Source organism: Lipophrys pholis (assembly GCF_963383615.2).
Source record: "Lipophrys pholis genome assembly, chromosome: 3".
NCBI lineage: Eukaryota > Metazoa > Chordata > Actinopteri > Blenniiformes > Blenniidae > Lipophrys > Lipophrys pholis.
This window is the reverse complement of record NC_137627.1, coordinates 9,734,789-9,750,388: the sequence shown is the minus strand read 5'-3', so window position 1 is coordinate 9,750,388 and position 15,600 is coordinate 9,734,789. Positions and strand designations below refer to the sequence as shown.

The following is a 15,600-nucleotide window of genomic DNA, read 5'->3' as shown; positions in this document are numbered from 1 at the left end:
TGCTTGAAACCACAAACATATTTGCATCTCTCATTTCACCGCATGAAATTAGCTGTAAAATGTGATGGAACAGACCAGAACCCATTCCACGCATCACTGGAGGAAGGATAGCTATTTTCAACCCAATTTCTGCAATCTAATTTGAGCCGCGACTTGGACTCCGAAGTGGAGTGGTAATATTAAAGCATTACTCATATGGATAAGCGCCGTCGCATCGGCCCGATACTAAGTGCACAAAAACCTGATAAGAAAATTACTGATCTCAAGTGCTGATGATGACTTTCTTTTTTCATTTCAAAAATGTTTCCTATACGTGGATATTGATTTCAGTGTCTGTGCTTGAAGTGAATTAACTGATTGTGGGCTGCTGTTTTTCGTAAGGTACACTATGTAAATATGCGAAGAGGGACATATACAATATGTCCTGCGTTGCTCGTGGCTTTTGTCTTCTCGTTGTATTACTTAGTAAATATATTGCAATGTAGTGATTTCAACACCGTAGAAATGTGCCGCAGTATTGTCTGTGTGCTATTGTGATAGGAGTTTCATACGAAATGAGAGAGATGCGGTGAAAGTCTGAAAACTCTAACCTGTCTGTATTTCTTTAAACAGTCCTTAAATCTCTTTTAAGACCAAATTTTTTGATGAATTGGACATTTCAGATTTCTGTTGGGGCTTCGGCTCAGTTGAGAAAACTGTCTTTCATTCAAAAGGTTACAAATTCAATCCCCTATCAATTTCTTTCTATATGTCGATATGTGATTGAGCAAGACACTGAACCCCAAATTGCTCCCAATGGATGGATCGAATGCTTTGCATGGCAGCCGCGATTGGCGTGTGAATTTGTGAATGTGACGAACATGGGAAAGGACTCTGGGGGCTGGTAAATCAGTGGAAAAGCACTATAGAAGTGAAATCCATTTACCATTTGATCTATAGCCTCACCTTCACCAATGGTCATTCATTTTAAAAGACTTATGAATACAACAGCAACAATGATTTTTCGTCACAGACTGACGGGCCTCACTCTTGCCATAGCAGCAGCCTGTTTTCTCCCCACATGGTGGTAGTTGCTGGGAACAGAAATGTCCTCTTCATACTGCCATTGTGACCCTCAGGTGGACTGGGTGGAACCGAGCTGGATAGATGGATTGGCAGCTGTGGGGACTGCATCCAAATTCTTTACAGTAATGCATACAAAAAGTTGTAGACACGTCAAATAACACTTTTATGCGTTTTGTAATCTATCTATCTATCTATCTATCTATCTATCTATCTATCTATCTATCTATCTATCTATCTATCTATCTATCTATCTATCTATCTATCTATCTACCTATCTATTTATCTAAAAAAAATCAAGCAATCCTGATCTGTGATCACAAGAATCAGTTTTTCTTGTGAGTCTCTCTCGGGGAAAAGGTGTACACTGAAAACACTGAACCATAACTACTAATGAGATGAAAGGATTTCATTCCATAATTTACATCAATCGGTGATAACGTGCCTTTCAGAAACGTTCCCCTCTCCGAGTTCACAGGCACGCAGTAATTCCCAGTCCCTTTTCTCACCGTCACGTCTGAAGTAACATATGTTCAGCCGTGTTTATATCAGAAGTGGCTTCACAGAGGCTTGAACAAAGCGGTGGTACAATTCGACGGCCGTGTCAATTAGCAATTGGAAGCAGAGAGGAGATGGCCAAGCTCGTGAAATAGAGGTAAACACCAAATGCATGATTCCAAAATAGGAGTGAAGTTTTCCCTTGCCGGTACTCTATTTGTCCCATGAAAGAAGAATGGCATCAGGGAAGGGTGACTGCACACTATAAGGTGGAATTGCAAGTTTACAATTTCACTTTGATCAATGTGCCTGTGGTTGGAATAACTGGTGGGCATAGAAAGCCTCATCAATTTCCTGTTGTCCTCTGAGATCTTGCTGATTGCCCTTATTTCCGCCTCTGTACAGTTTATACTCACTTATAGTCCAACTGAAACATTTCACGGTCTCCAGCCTTTATATTCATCACTTATTCCTTTGTAAATATCAGTGTTTTCTGTTAAATACCGTGCCAACAGAACGCGATGTGTTCATTTGTCTTTACTGCAGGCAAATGCATGAAATCCTTTGGTAAATAAACACCTGGCTGGTAAGCTGTTGGATAATTAATGTCACACCTGCTCCCATTTTTCATGCTGTTTTTTTTAGTCTATAGATGTTAATTACTTTGGCCTTCATAAGGCTTCACTTCACAGCAGTCCACCGCTTTGGGTATATGGGGGGAAGCTTTGTTAATCTCTGTAATTGCTGCATGTTAGCAAGATTTTTGATTTCACCAGCAGCTTCTATAGCTGTTTAGGCTTTAAGGGAACTCGGGTATATTGTATAAATTTATTGATCATTTTAGGTGAGTCCACAAATTAAACTTCAATGGTGGCATTTTATGAGGCAACTTGCACTGAAGGTTTCACAAACACCCAAAAGTCAGGATTAATGGCCTTGTGCACCCTCGGGGAGAGAAACTGGGGGAGAGTGATTACTACAGTGTGAGGTGAATAAATTCAAGTTGTAAATATTGTTCTAAAACCGACACTATTTACTCTTAAAGTCTGTGTAACTTTATTGTATAATGACATAAGTGAAAACAGCTAGAAATAATTCAATAACATGTACTGCTCAGACCCTTTTCAAATCAGAATGAACTGTAAGATGGCTCCCCTCCTCATCATGGTGGTGTAGCCTGGGAGGTCCCCCCAGTGTTATGCGTGATCTTTGAGTATTTTGTACTGGGTGTATGCCTTTTATGTAGGACAAGAAGAATAGTTAAAAACTAATGGGGATCCTGAAACAATAAATAACACACATAAATGGGCAGTAGAATTTGATCCCATGATATTCTCACTATGAAGCAGGAGTGCTATAACCACTACAGCACCATGCAATACCTCCATGAGGAAGCGACCACTATCCCACACGTCTGTCTGTGAAAATGATTTCAACACAATTAATAGATTCTTGACAAATCCTATTTAGTATAAGTTTTTTGGGTTGTTGTTTTTTTTTTACAGAACTTCCAGCACATCAAGAATAAAGTGTCAGTTAGACCCATCAACCATGCAATATACAATTGAGAGAGCCAAACGGGAATGCATTAATACATTTAATATTTAAAGCACAGTAGAGAGTAAAAAGAGATTTTAAATCATCTAAATTAAATCATAGTCTTTTTTCCTTATTGCCATTTTGATTTATTTTTTTTTACCTGTCCCTTTAAGGTCTCCGTCAGATCACGTGAACGTTGGCGTTTCATTTCCTTTTTCTCATGCTTTAAACTTCTTAGTTTTGCAGCGGTCCTCCTCCACGGAGTCAGACTTGTCTCTCAGTCCCCGGGTCTGAGTCTCTTTGCCATGTCTCACGCGCTCTGTGCGCTTTTCCTATTGGCAGCGTGTTTCCACGGCTGTGGTGAGTTCACGCGACCATATATTATGTCCTGCTTGTTAAACCTTAACCTGGAAACAAGCAATCAGTCCCACCTTACGTACGCGTAATTTGTATTATGATTAACATTGGTTAAGTAATATGTAGAAAATAAGACGTCTTGTTAGTGGTCATTTGTCCTGCGCTCGTTTCAGGACATTAAAGCGTTAAGACGCTTCCTCAGACTTCACGGGGCATACATTTCCTGTTCACTATTGATTTAGAGCAAAATGATCAGAAACTTGTCAGCTATCATTTTAATCAGCATGCATGCATAAAGTTGTTGTTGGTTTATATATATAAATATATACAATTGGTTTGTGGGGCACAAGTGTGTCGCTTTACTCTGTTTTGTTATTGTATTAATGTCTTGCATGTTTTCCCCATGTGTGCATGTGTTTTCTTCCACAGTCCCAAATCATGCATGAGTTCTATAAAATCCTATGATTCTATAAAAAAAAAAAAAAAAAGGCCATTATTTACACAATACTTAATTGCTGAAGCCTCCTGACATTCACAAAACTCCATACCATAAAGTTTACCTCTCTTTCGTACAGTATGTCACCGTGCACTGTCCTGTGTATGCTGATGTGTCTTTATATCGATAAATACTGACCTATCTTGTTGCCTTTGTGCGTGCAGATGCTCACCTGCGCCTCGCATCCTCCTATGGAGACCACATGGTGCTGCAGAAGGCTCCGGCTCGAGCTGTGCTGTGGGGGTACGGCCCCGAGGGCGCACGCATCGCCGTCTCCCTGTCAGGACCTATACAGCAGAAAACCTCACCAGTCACTGTGACAACAGGTAAATACATCCAGTCATTGACAAATGGAGAGCTAATCCTGACATCTGCAAGGTGCCAATGAATCCGGACAGCAGCACAGAGTCCTTTTGTATTAGAGGTTTTGTTATGCGTCTTGCTGTCAGGGCAGACACAGAAAAAGAGATTACTTTATTTCACTGCTGCAGATGGAACCTTGCGACTTTGTCCAACTTGCATTTGGGTGAAAGCTTTCATTCATTCCTTCTGCCCTTTCAGTTTGTTGTCTGATCTGACTTGTTTTTTTTTACAGGCATCTGGCGAGTCACCCTCGACCCTGTTGCTCCCGGTGGGCCCTACATGGTGATTGTGTCCTCCGACAACAGTTCTGTTACTCTGAGAGATGTGCTGTTTGGAGACATTTGGCTGTGTGGAGGACAGAGCAACATGTACTTCCAAACATCTCAGGTGTGAAGAGTCTGATCAGCTTTCTGGCGTCTGTGTGGCACGATTTCCAAACATTGAATCCTCAATTTCTTTTACTTATTTACATTTATGAAATTAGCCCGGAGTGACTTTATCTCGGATTTAGTCCCAAGTGCAGCACAGAAGTCTGGGTTTGATTCTGGGCTGAGACCTTTCTGTACCTTCAGGGTTTGTATGGATTTTCTGTAATTCTAAGTTAGATCTAGTGGGTAAAGATGGATGGAAAGACAGTTTAGTGTAACAAGATTGGCCTTGAGATTATTATTGGCGTTACAAAGATGATTTCCAACATCTCGGTCACAAAGTCCTACCTCAAACTGTCAGGCTTTATGTGTATACGGTAGTTGGATTTCTATTGTTTCACGATGGGAATTTCTCTAAAATAATCAACAGAATTGAATGAAAGCAACTGTCATATGACAGTGTCACGCTGTGTTCCCATGTGAAGACATTTGACTGGTTAAACTGGTTTACCCGGGCTGTCTAATCTGGATTAAGAATACACTCACACACTGTACTTACACAATCTGGATCATGATCTAGAATGTTAGTTTACCTTGGAAGAAGAGTATTCCATCTTCCATTTTGAGAAGAAATCATGGTAAATAATCTAGAAGTGCAGAGTAGAATTGACATTAATTCTTAGCAAAACATGGAGTTTGTGGACAGGAAAACAACAAATTAAAGCGACACTTTATTCTGTACTGTGAACCCATGATTGTGATTGGTATATTAGTTTTAGGCGATAATGATAATAATAACTGACTTCTTTGTCAGTATTAATAATCCCAGTCAAATCATTTTTAAACAGATTAATTGATGGATTAATTGTTAAATGCCGTCATGTCTTCAATAACACATCGTCTACCAATAACAATAATATTAGCTGAAACCTTTATTCGACCACAATTATTTTTGTTTTATTTGTCTCATTGACATGCCTGCTACCGACATCTACTGAGGTTAACAAAGGTTAACTTGTTTGCTCACTTTCTGACAGATCTTTAATGCATCATCGGAGCTGGCCCTCGCATCGAAGTATCCTCACGTTCGGCCTTTCATGGCAGCCTTGAATATGAGTGAGACTGAGCTGCTAGATCTGATTCAAGTGCAGATGCCCTGGTCCGTGCCCACAGATGGTGAGGAAAGGATGGGGATTGTGTGTTTTTATTTTCCTGTGTAGAACTGCAACTAATAGAAACATGTTCATATTGCCTCTGTACCCAAACCAAAGCTACTATTCTGTACCGCTTGATCATGTGTCACTGACCAGCGTTACATAGATCGTGACGAACATTTGGATTGGCAGGTGTCCTCCATGAGTTTTCTGCTGTCTGTTGGCTCTTCGGACGTTACTTGTACGATGTCTTGAAGTACCCCATAGGACTGGTGGAGTCCTGTTGGGGAGGTACGCCAGTTGAAACCTGGTCATCTTCAAGGGCCCTTCATCGGTGCGGATCGGAGGAAATTGTTGGCGGGTAAGGACACAAGGACGACGAAAGGTCTCATCGGGACAAGAGTGTCTGTGGCATGAAATAACCCTGTTGCTGCTTCCTGCACATTAATCTCTTCACAGTCCAAGAAATGATTCTCTCTTGTGGAACGCAATGATCCACCCACTGCTCAATATGACCATCTATGGAGCCATCTGGTACCAAGGTGAGCCCTCTCGCAGGTAACACTCTTTTTGTGTAGCAGAGTCGGGTCTAAACGGTTATGTGTGAAACTTCAGGGGAGGCAAACACAGAGTATCGTCAGGACAAGTACAACTGTTCCTTCCCTGCTATGATCGATGACTGGAGGATGGCGTTTCACCAGGGCTCAAGTGGGCAGACAGATCTGGACTTCCCTTTTGGCTTTGTCCAGGTATGATCTACAGTAATCTGTTGATTTAGGTACATTTTCTCCCATTTGATGTGTTGTTTTTTGTTTTTCTTCTTGTGCAGCTTTCAACCTTCAAAAAAAACTCCACTGCTGAGGGCTTTCCAGACATCCGCTGGCACCAGACGGCAGACGCTGGCTTTGTGCCGAACCAAAGAATGAAGAAAACCTTCATGGCCGTGGCTTTGGATTTACCAGATGAATCATCACCTTATGGAACGTAAGGATTCTTTTCCAGCATTCACAGCAGGCAACATCCTCTGAAAAGCATTCAGCCGGCTTTTCAGTGAGTCACGTGTGATTGCACTTCAAGACATACAAGAGTTTTTCTCATGTAGGCTGTGCCATGGCCAGTGAGCAACCCCCTACCCAGGCTTTCAAAACTGTGAGAAAGCTCATTTCGTGTTGGGAGTATAATTCAGACATTTAGATAGAACTTTAGCATCCATGTAAAACTGTTGTAATTACTATACAGAGTTCCTGACCTGTTTATAGCCATTTAGTGAAATGTGAATTATGAAGAAAATAAGACGTGATGACTGTTGATCCCTCCAAGCTGCATCATGCAGGATCCTGTTGGGGTCATGTACATGTACTGAACTAGAATTAATAATACAACATTACAGTGTCTACAACTTATCTATTATCCAGCTGTTAGATACCATAATGCATGCACATCCCGCCATGAGATTTATCATGAAACACCTGAGTGATAGATTCTTGATAGACACATAAAAGTAGGAGGAGACATGTTTGAGATTTATTTTATATTTTCCTTAGCAGATCATGCCGATTGTGTTATACACGCATCCATCCATTCAAGCTTTTATCTCAAGGGGATACATGGATCTTTGTGGGATGCAGTTAGTGAATGAATGAAAGTGCAGGATGAGTGATCAGTGATTTTGGTCTTTGAGGGAATGTCTTCAGAAATAGCGGAAATGTCCATGTGGACTTGAAGCTGAAGTGGCAACATGCAATGTGGTTTCCTTCTTCAGGATTCATCCTCGGGACAAGCAGGACGTGGCCTACAGGTTGATGCTGGGGGCCAGGGCAGTGGCCTATCATAAAACTGACGTGCCCTTCCAAGGTCCTTTCCCCAAAGAAGTCCTGTCTCTTAACAGTTCCATCATTATTCACTACGACCAGGCAGTCTCTGTCACGCCGTCCAAAGACATCTTCGAGGTAAGGCTGTTGTGTAACTTAATCACAGACACACTAAAGGGCACAAGCCACTACCCGAGTAAGTGTTCCTGTGGGTTTTCCAGCCACATAAATGGAAGAAAGGCTTTTGTTATTCCAAAGACAGATTTACTTCTTCGCCTCTTTCCTCATTGTTTCAGATCTGTTGTTCGAGTGATCAGGCGCAATGTGGCCCGAATTCCCGCTGGGTTCCGGCTCCCATACTCCGGTGGGCTTCAAACGAAGTCTGGATAGCCACCGTTTGGTGTCAAGACTCTGCAGTTGCCGGTGTTCGATATGCATGGAAAGATTGGCCCTGTGACTTTAAAGCCTGCCCAATTTACAGCACTGACCATATGTTACCTGCTCCCCCCTTTATTATCAATTATTAATAAATGAGACCGTATGAAAATGCTATTTTGAGCACTCTGATTTGCCTGATTGTGAATGTAAAATGGCAGCTGTGTCACGTTGACTCTCCACCGATTGAATGATCAGACGTTTGCCTGTGGAAAGTTTTTTTCTTTCTTTCTGTAGTGTCAAGCTGATAAATCCATTTTGTTTGTTAATGAATAAAACATGAGCTCTGTGGTGTTAATTAACAAGGTCTAGATAAAACCAAATCCCATAAATTGCATCAAACCACCTTAATAAAAGAATCACTGCGAGAGTAACGCCATCTGTTCATGTTGGTATTTCATCTTGGATGAACATGCAATAAAGTTGGCTGTTGCTGATCTGGATCTTCTGGGGGGTTGGTTGCTTATGGAAGGCAACAATCATGGACGTCTTCTGCTTGTTGTGATCCTCCTGTATATTGATTAGTTGGGCTGAATTTATTCAGTATTTAACTGCTGCACTATTATAAATGGAAACTTCACTGTGAATGCTATTTTACATGTGTTTTTTTTTATTAATAAATTGTGCATGTTTATATCAAAATCAAAAAGCATGTCTGTGTGCATATATGCACTTTTAAGCACAGTGGGTGTTTTTCGCTGCAATAATTAATAAAATCTTACACAAATTAAATATGAAAAAGTCCCAGTTGGGACTCACTATACCAGTTAATATGCTTTCACATGTGGTTCTAACTAAGGAGACTCAACCAGTGAAAACCTTAACACAAGCTGTTTAAGGTTTGTGGAACCCAAATACTGACAAATGCTTTAGTTTTTACACCGTTTAATCCGGTAGAAGACATCAAAAGTAAAACTATGCAAATGTTGTAAATTACAAAAAACTAACTTGAATTAGTTCTTGAATTATCTGAACTTAGGAGTTGAAACTCAGGAGCTGAAATATGAGGTTGAGGGCTTCATGTTGGGGGAGGTCAGGTGGTGTTGAGTCGGGCTAGGAGACGGAGGCGTCTGTCCTGGGATGGAGAGAGAAAAATTAATGTCACACAGAATTATTGAAGATTACAATGAAAAGATTTTTTTTTTTTTGCATGGCATTTACACAAGCTGAAAGAGCAGTTGGAGGGGTAAAGAGGATTATAGACGCTCCAGCTGATCACAGTACAACTGAGCTGCTCGTCTGCTGTTGTGACATTTCGAGGACGGAAAGAGTTCGTGCTCGTCGCCACAAGGGCTTCAAACCTTTGCTTTCTACACGGTGACCTCAGATGATGATGATAATCATTTATATAGCACCCACATACGCAAAGTGCAGCTCGACCATGACGACATAAAACTGAAGAACTAAAGTATTAACAAAGGTAAAGACATTAAAAACTGAGATAAACGTTTTTTTCAAAGTAATTTAAATGCAACATTAAAACGCAGGCAAAGGAAATTAAGATGAGGATGAGTTCTGGGAGGTTCCCTTGTGCCACTTTCAAAGTCTTCTAAATGCGTCCGGTTATATATCCATTTAGGATTATTTCAGTACAGAAAACGCGCTGAGCAGACCTGCGATGTGCTCCGTCTTGATGCTTCCATCGAAGCCCTGGTGTCGCTGATAGGCTTCGAAGTTGATCGAAGCGTCGTCCTCCGACAGGCTGTGAGGGACCTGACCGTCACCAGGACGACACACCTCGAAACGAATCCATCTGTAGCTGGAAAAACAAGACAAAAGAAAAAAAAAGAAAACTGTGTTCACACAATAACACTGTCAACGTCTACAAACGTCATGAAACTTCAGATGTGCAACATACTGACATGAGTCAGTAAGTTGTTAAAGATGCTCGCTTGCGGCACTGAAGAGGGAGAAAAGTCAGCGCATGCAGCTTCTCACACTAAATGAATCTAAGGAAATACTTATTCTCTAATGCAAGAAGAAATGTACTTTGTTTACACCCCAAAAAAACAGATGGTTGGCCTCATCAGCAAACAAACATGACCTAAATTTTCTCTCAAACAAAAAAAAAAAAACTAAATCAAAGGACAATTTTAATTGTAGATTTTCCACGGCTGGATATGAACACAGAAAATGTTAAAAATATCTGCATTGCATTCAGAAATTATGATAAAGAACAATTAGAATCATGCTATCAAAGGGATGTTTGTTTGAGTTACTGGATTGCCAACAATGTTTTATGCTTTACCAACGTAAACGAATAAAACTCAAGACCTTTATTCTGACACGGCGTTCTTAAAGAAAGAGCTGCAAGCTTTGCACAAGGTAGAAAATCTATATCCAATAATAAGCTGCGTGTATTTACTTGCTACATTTGCGAGCTCCGGGACAACTCTGGATGAGATTCTGGATGGTGGGATGAGAGAAGCCAAAGAAGTCCGCTCCCGATGGCATGATTGGCACCACAGACTTAGAACTATGAGAGACGTGAAGAAAAGAGTGGATTTGGTCTTTTTCCAAGGCCAACCACGTCTGTCAGACACGCAGCGAAAAGTCAAAAATACTCCTAAGGCTTGGAACCCCCGGCCGGCAGTGTTTGTACCTGACGGCGGCGATGGCCTTCAGCAGGTTGGAGTGGCACGTGAGGGCAGATGACGCCACGATGGCGTTCTGAGGATCCTCTTCGGGCACAATCTCAAACTGGAGATGGAAGCCCGAAGGTTTGCAAGGATCAAATGGAACAGAAACGTTTAATAAGAGCTGACGACATGTTGGATAATGGTGACATATCTCTGGGCGTGTGTGCACCTGTGGGCCTGTTCCTCCATCCTTGATTTGGCAGGTGTAAAGGCACTGCTGGTCGGAGATTTTCATGCTGGCAAAGACGCGGGTGCTGCAGAAGCCCACCGGGTAGATGGCACACTCGTCGTGGAACAACATTCTGTCAGTGATGATCTGAGAAACAGAGGATTAAAGTGCATTCAAGTTGCCGATGTCAGCAGGATTTTAGACGGTGGTCGACTTCTCTGGACCTCAATCCATTATACTGGTCACCGTAAAGTTGAAAAAGTACACTGGACTGCAGTGGTGTTTGTAAATCTGTACAAACATGTGACGTATATCATACGCTGACCTCTCCCAGACTGTACAGCGTTAACCCTCCCAGTACGATGGGAAAGACGGGACGACCGGACGAATCGAGAGGGATGGGCTGCACCAGCTTCCTGGAGCCATCGGCGAGCTTCCTCTTCTTGGAAATCTTCTTTGGAACTGAAAGCAATTTGAAAACAGCTGAGGACTTTTTTTTTTTTTCTTCTTTCTATCAACACTCCATAACCTCATCCATAATGTTACACAAACACTCACGTTCTTCCTTTCCGTTCTCCTTCGCTCGCTCTTTCCTTTCCTTCTTGGGTTTTTTAAGCGGCGCTTCCTCCGCTGTTGACACCACTGATGTGAGGCTATGAGACCCGGAGAGGCTGGGAGCTCCAGCGGGGCCTGAGGTTAATGCCACAGGCTGCACAGGCAGGTGAGTGCTTGAGCTCGGTGTAGGAAGGACGTCCCCCTCTGACAGGGACTGGTACTGCAACAACGACTTCAGTAAGAACCTGGAAATGGAAACAAAGAAAGTTTAGGCACAGTGAAATTGTCTTTTCAGTTACAAAAAAAATAAATCACTTAAGCTCCATACACTCTATGTTTTTAGAAAAAAACATTTAATAAATCATACAACTTGCTAAGATTTTTTTTTGAAGAAAAGTTTAATAGTACAAGTTTTCAAACTTTAAAAACCTGATGAGTCACAAACTCAATCAAGCAGAAGTGCAGACGCAGTTTTGTCCGTGTCTACGTTGCATTGACAAGCAAATCCAGTGTGATTTCCTCCTGAAGAAGTCAATCAAATCTCCAGCACAACTCGGACAACGTCTCACGGTGTGGCTTCTGCACTCACCTGCGCTCCTCCTTTGCTCTCTGAAACTTCTCTTCTAAGTGAGCAACTTCGTCACAGAGAGCTGCATTCTCCTGCAAATGAACCAGCACAATTCTAACTGAATTATACTGAACACAACTCCAAAGATATACTGTCATTCCATTCTGTGAATCGCAGCTTTTTCTTTCACGAAACACACGGATTACTCACAAATATCATAGCGCGAGCAGCTTTCCGCAGTCTGAGGTACTTCAGCCTGTACTTTTCATTCTGGTTTTTCCGCTGGCCTCTCTTCATTTTGGCTCGATGTTCAGAGGAACTGGCGGGAGACGGGAAGGCGGCTGCTGAGGTGCCCGAGCCAGAGCTGGAGATGGTGCTCTGCTGAGGAGAGCTGAGGAAAGACTGGGCGGTGAAGGCCTGCAGGGCCTGCTGCCGCTCCTCGTCGGTCTGAAGGGACACAGGGCGGACAAGGGCAGAGAGCGGTTCATATGTACCTGCTGAGTCCGAGGTTAATGTCGTCTACAGGGCGGTGAAATGTAGACAAACAAAAGTAACAAAGATGCAGCTTCCACTTTAAGTGCAAAATGACAAACTGAAATCAAAATGTGTCCGGGTTTTTGTGAAGACAATACACTTAAAAACAAAACCAAACAGGAAATTAGTTATTTTGAGTTTCTCTAAACAAGAACTAGATATTTTAGACTGGAGCGCAGATCCTTACAAAGCAACCATGCATCCCAAACTGGTAGGCAGTACCAGTTTCACTGAGTTTTGTATGGAAATATGTCTCTATGATTGGTTGTGTTGCACCTTGATGCATATGTCACAACACTTCCAGACCCATGCGTGACTGTCAGAGAATCCTATTCATCATGGGTGTTCAACAAATGGCCTGTGGGCAAAGATCAGCCCAATGCAGGCCCCAGAATATTCTAGTATATTAACTATTGCAATTAATTTGTATATTAACTGTAGTTTTATTTTATTTAAATTTTTTTCAATGAAGGATACAGTTAGAATTAACACTAAACAAGAGCAATCAGAGATTTCTGACTTCCACCAAAGGTTGACACAGACACAGAAAAAAAAAAGCTTCCCGCTCTTCTATGGCCTAATGTCCATCTGTGGTGATAATTCAGACAATATCCGTGCAGTAGTTTTGATATTATCTTGCCAACAGACAGACAAACAAATGTATGCAGATGATTTTATTACATCCTTGGTGAACGTAGCAACATTTACAACAATAAAAATTTGCGACCTTTTTGAAAGAGAAATGGCATCAGCATGAAGCCTTATAAATGTGGATTTTTTAAAAACGTCTACACTGAAGTCTCTAGAAAGAAAGTGACACACCTCGGCTAACACTAGTTTGGAGAGAAACACTGTGAGACAGAATTTAAGATTTTACAAATTTTTCAGGGATTTTCAGGCTGTGTATATATATATCAGGTTTTGGAATCAAAGAATTCATTAAATATGAACATTATAACATAGAACCAAGGACCAAACTCGGAAATGGTGATATTTCTTCTCTCTCCCTCTCTCTCTTTTTTTTTTTTGCTGATCTGGCCCTGCTGACAAAACACTGGACGACTTACATTAAAACGAGTTGGACATCCCTGCTCTACATGTTTAGATTTTGTGTAAAAGTTGCATCAGTATCCCAGAAAACTCACCAGCAGTGCAAAGACTCCGTTTCTGTTTTCAATCCTCTTGAATCTCCTGCTGCCTTTTTGTGTCTGAAACATAATGTGAGACTGAGGCCAAATGCACATGGGCTAAAACTGCTAAATTTGATTTGCTGGGGATCAATTCCGATTAAGTCAATCCTAATTAGGAGAGGCAAGTTTAAGACTTCTACATCTGAGCAGTGTTTGGTTCTAGTTATAGAAGCACAGAAATGTCTACCTCCTTTTAAAGCTTTAAAATCCAGTGAAAGAGACACGATGGTGAAACATGGTTAAATGAAAAGTTACAGACAGAAATACAGACGATGCATGTACGACTCACTGAACATATGACGGTGCAAGTTATAATACTCAACAGCAGAGGCTGCTGTTAGCCTGAGCCTCAAACACCTTCCTTACCTCGCGGTACATGACAGCTTCCAGGCTTGATTTTGCACTGGTGAAAAGAAAGTGAATAAATAATCAGTCTGAATGGAGATTCAAGTGCAAATTCATATTACAATACACAACAGAAACCCTATCCCCCATTATGACTTGATCATGTTCAGCTACCCATGTTATCAAGCACCACAGAGTTCATCTTCACTTTAACAGATGGGAGACAACCAGGCTGAATCGCCAGTTTATAGTTTGGCTCATACATGTGCACAAAAACGGTTTAGAAGAAAATTTAGTCAATTTCACTGCTGTACTTGGATTGAACGAGTCCTCTGTCGATAATTCTCTGTTTTATCTCCTTTATGTGCATGGGCCGGCCCGCCTCCTCCAACACAATCTGCAGGAAAGAAAGGGAGAAAAGCAATTTTCATAACCGCACACACACACACACACACACACACACACACACACACACACACTACTGTACACATAGGAAAACTATCTGGCAGATACCTGAGCAGCATCCAGCCACGTGAGATTTGGCTTCTCTGCCATTTCACTTGGTGGTTCACTGCAAACACAAAAAAAGACCCATCACCCCCAGTAATCAACACATTCATCTGACTTGACTGACACACACAACCTGTGATTGACATATACAACCTGATACGTGTACTGCACGTCATACCATGGTAATCACATAAACACAAATGTATAAAAGTAAAAAACTGCAAAAAGTTTAGACACCTTAGACAATGGGCAAGCTTGAAGCAAATCATGGTTTTAAATATAATTTGGATTCATCTCGATACTTGACTGTATTAACACCGACACCATTTATTTATGTGACCGTATGCTGTGAATGAAGTCGGACTATTTTAAAACCCACAGTCTTGTGCAGTGCACTACCTCTCCAGAGTTTCCGCGGCCCCAGAAAGACCAGCTATGCTGTCCAGAGCAGGAAACAGAGAGTAGCTGCCCTGGCCATCACCCTCCATCTCTGACTCAAACGTGTTGAGAGACTCCATGGAGGAGGAAGGTGAGCCTGGGCACTGAGAGAAGAGCGGAACTTTATTCATCAGCGATTTGAGCGGAGGTGCATGATCCGTTCAAGGAGCTACACGGACAAAGGCGAATGGCTGCAACAAGCAAAGTTTACTTACCGTAAATAAACTGAAGGAAACGCACTTGTTTTGACTCCTTGTTGTGCGTTTGAAACATGAAGCGGAACTATCGACAATCTGCGTCGCTTTGTTTACACACACACACGGAGGCTACATGCTAACTTTAGCTCACAGCATCCTACAACTTTAACTTTGACATCAAGCTGGGCAGAGAAACAAATTTTAAAGTAGTCAATCTCAAACCACGCGCGTTCGAAAAAACATGTTACGAAGCATTAATGATACTGTGCATGTTTCTCCCTACCGTAAAGGCATGTTTATTTGTAAAGAAGGAAGTGTTTCAACCCGGACATTGTGAGCGACCGTACGAGTGTTGTATTTCCGGTTTTCATT

General features: G+C 41.7%; 2 protein-coding genes across 3 annotated transcripts; one reads left to right on the top strand and one right to left on the bottom strand.

Moving 5' to 3' along the window:
- Window positions 1-3,271: 3,271 nt before the first annotated feature.
- On the top strand, window positions 3,272-8,852 carry siae (sialic acid acetylesterase). The gene is made up of 10 exons (XM_080460351.1): window positions 3,272-3,459; window positions 4,117-4,278; window positions 4,548-4,702; window positions 5,721-5,859; window positions 6,030-6,198; window positions 6,297-6,379; window positions 6,453-6,586; window positions 6,667-6,821; window positions 7,600-7,786; window positions 7,945-8,852. The coding sequence occupies exons 1-10, from the start codon at window positions 3,405-3,407 to the stop codon at window positions 8,173-8,175; spliced, it is 1,470 nt and encodes a 489-aa protein (XP_080316477.1). The 5' UTR covers window positions 3,272-3,404; the 3' UTR covers window positions 8,176-8,852.
- On the bottom strand, window positions 8,672-15,597 carry tbrg1 (transforming growth factor beta regulator 1). Of its 2 annotated transcripts, none has more exons than XM_080460349.1 (15): window positions 15,247-15,597; window positions 14,993-15,135; window positions 14,597-14,654; window positions 14,398-14,480; window positions 14,105-14,141; window positions 13,694-13,756; window positions 12,225-12,461; window positions 12,036-12,106; window positions 11,450-11,691; window positions 11,217-11,353; window positions 10,892-11,038; window positions 10,686-10,783; window positions 10,449-10,559; window positions 9,697-9,842; window positions 8,672-9,158 (listed from the first exon to the last, which is right to left on the bottom strand). In XM_080460349.1, the coding sequence occupies exons 2-15, from the start codon at window positions 15,109-15,111 to the stop codon at window positions 9,073-9,075; spliced, it is 1,635 nt and encodes a 544-aa protein (XP_080316475.1). In that variant the 5' UTR covers window positions 15,112-15,135; window positions 15,247-15,597; the 3' UTR covers window positions 8,672-9,072. The 2 variants fall into 2 exon arrangements, with proteins under 2 accessions (XP_080316475.1, XP_080316474.1); XM_080460348.1 differs by having other exon boundaries at window positions 8,955-9,158; window positions 11,217-11,374; window positions 15,247-15,567.
- Window positions 15,598-15,600: the final 3 nt, after the last annotated feature.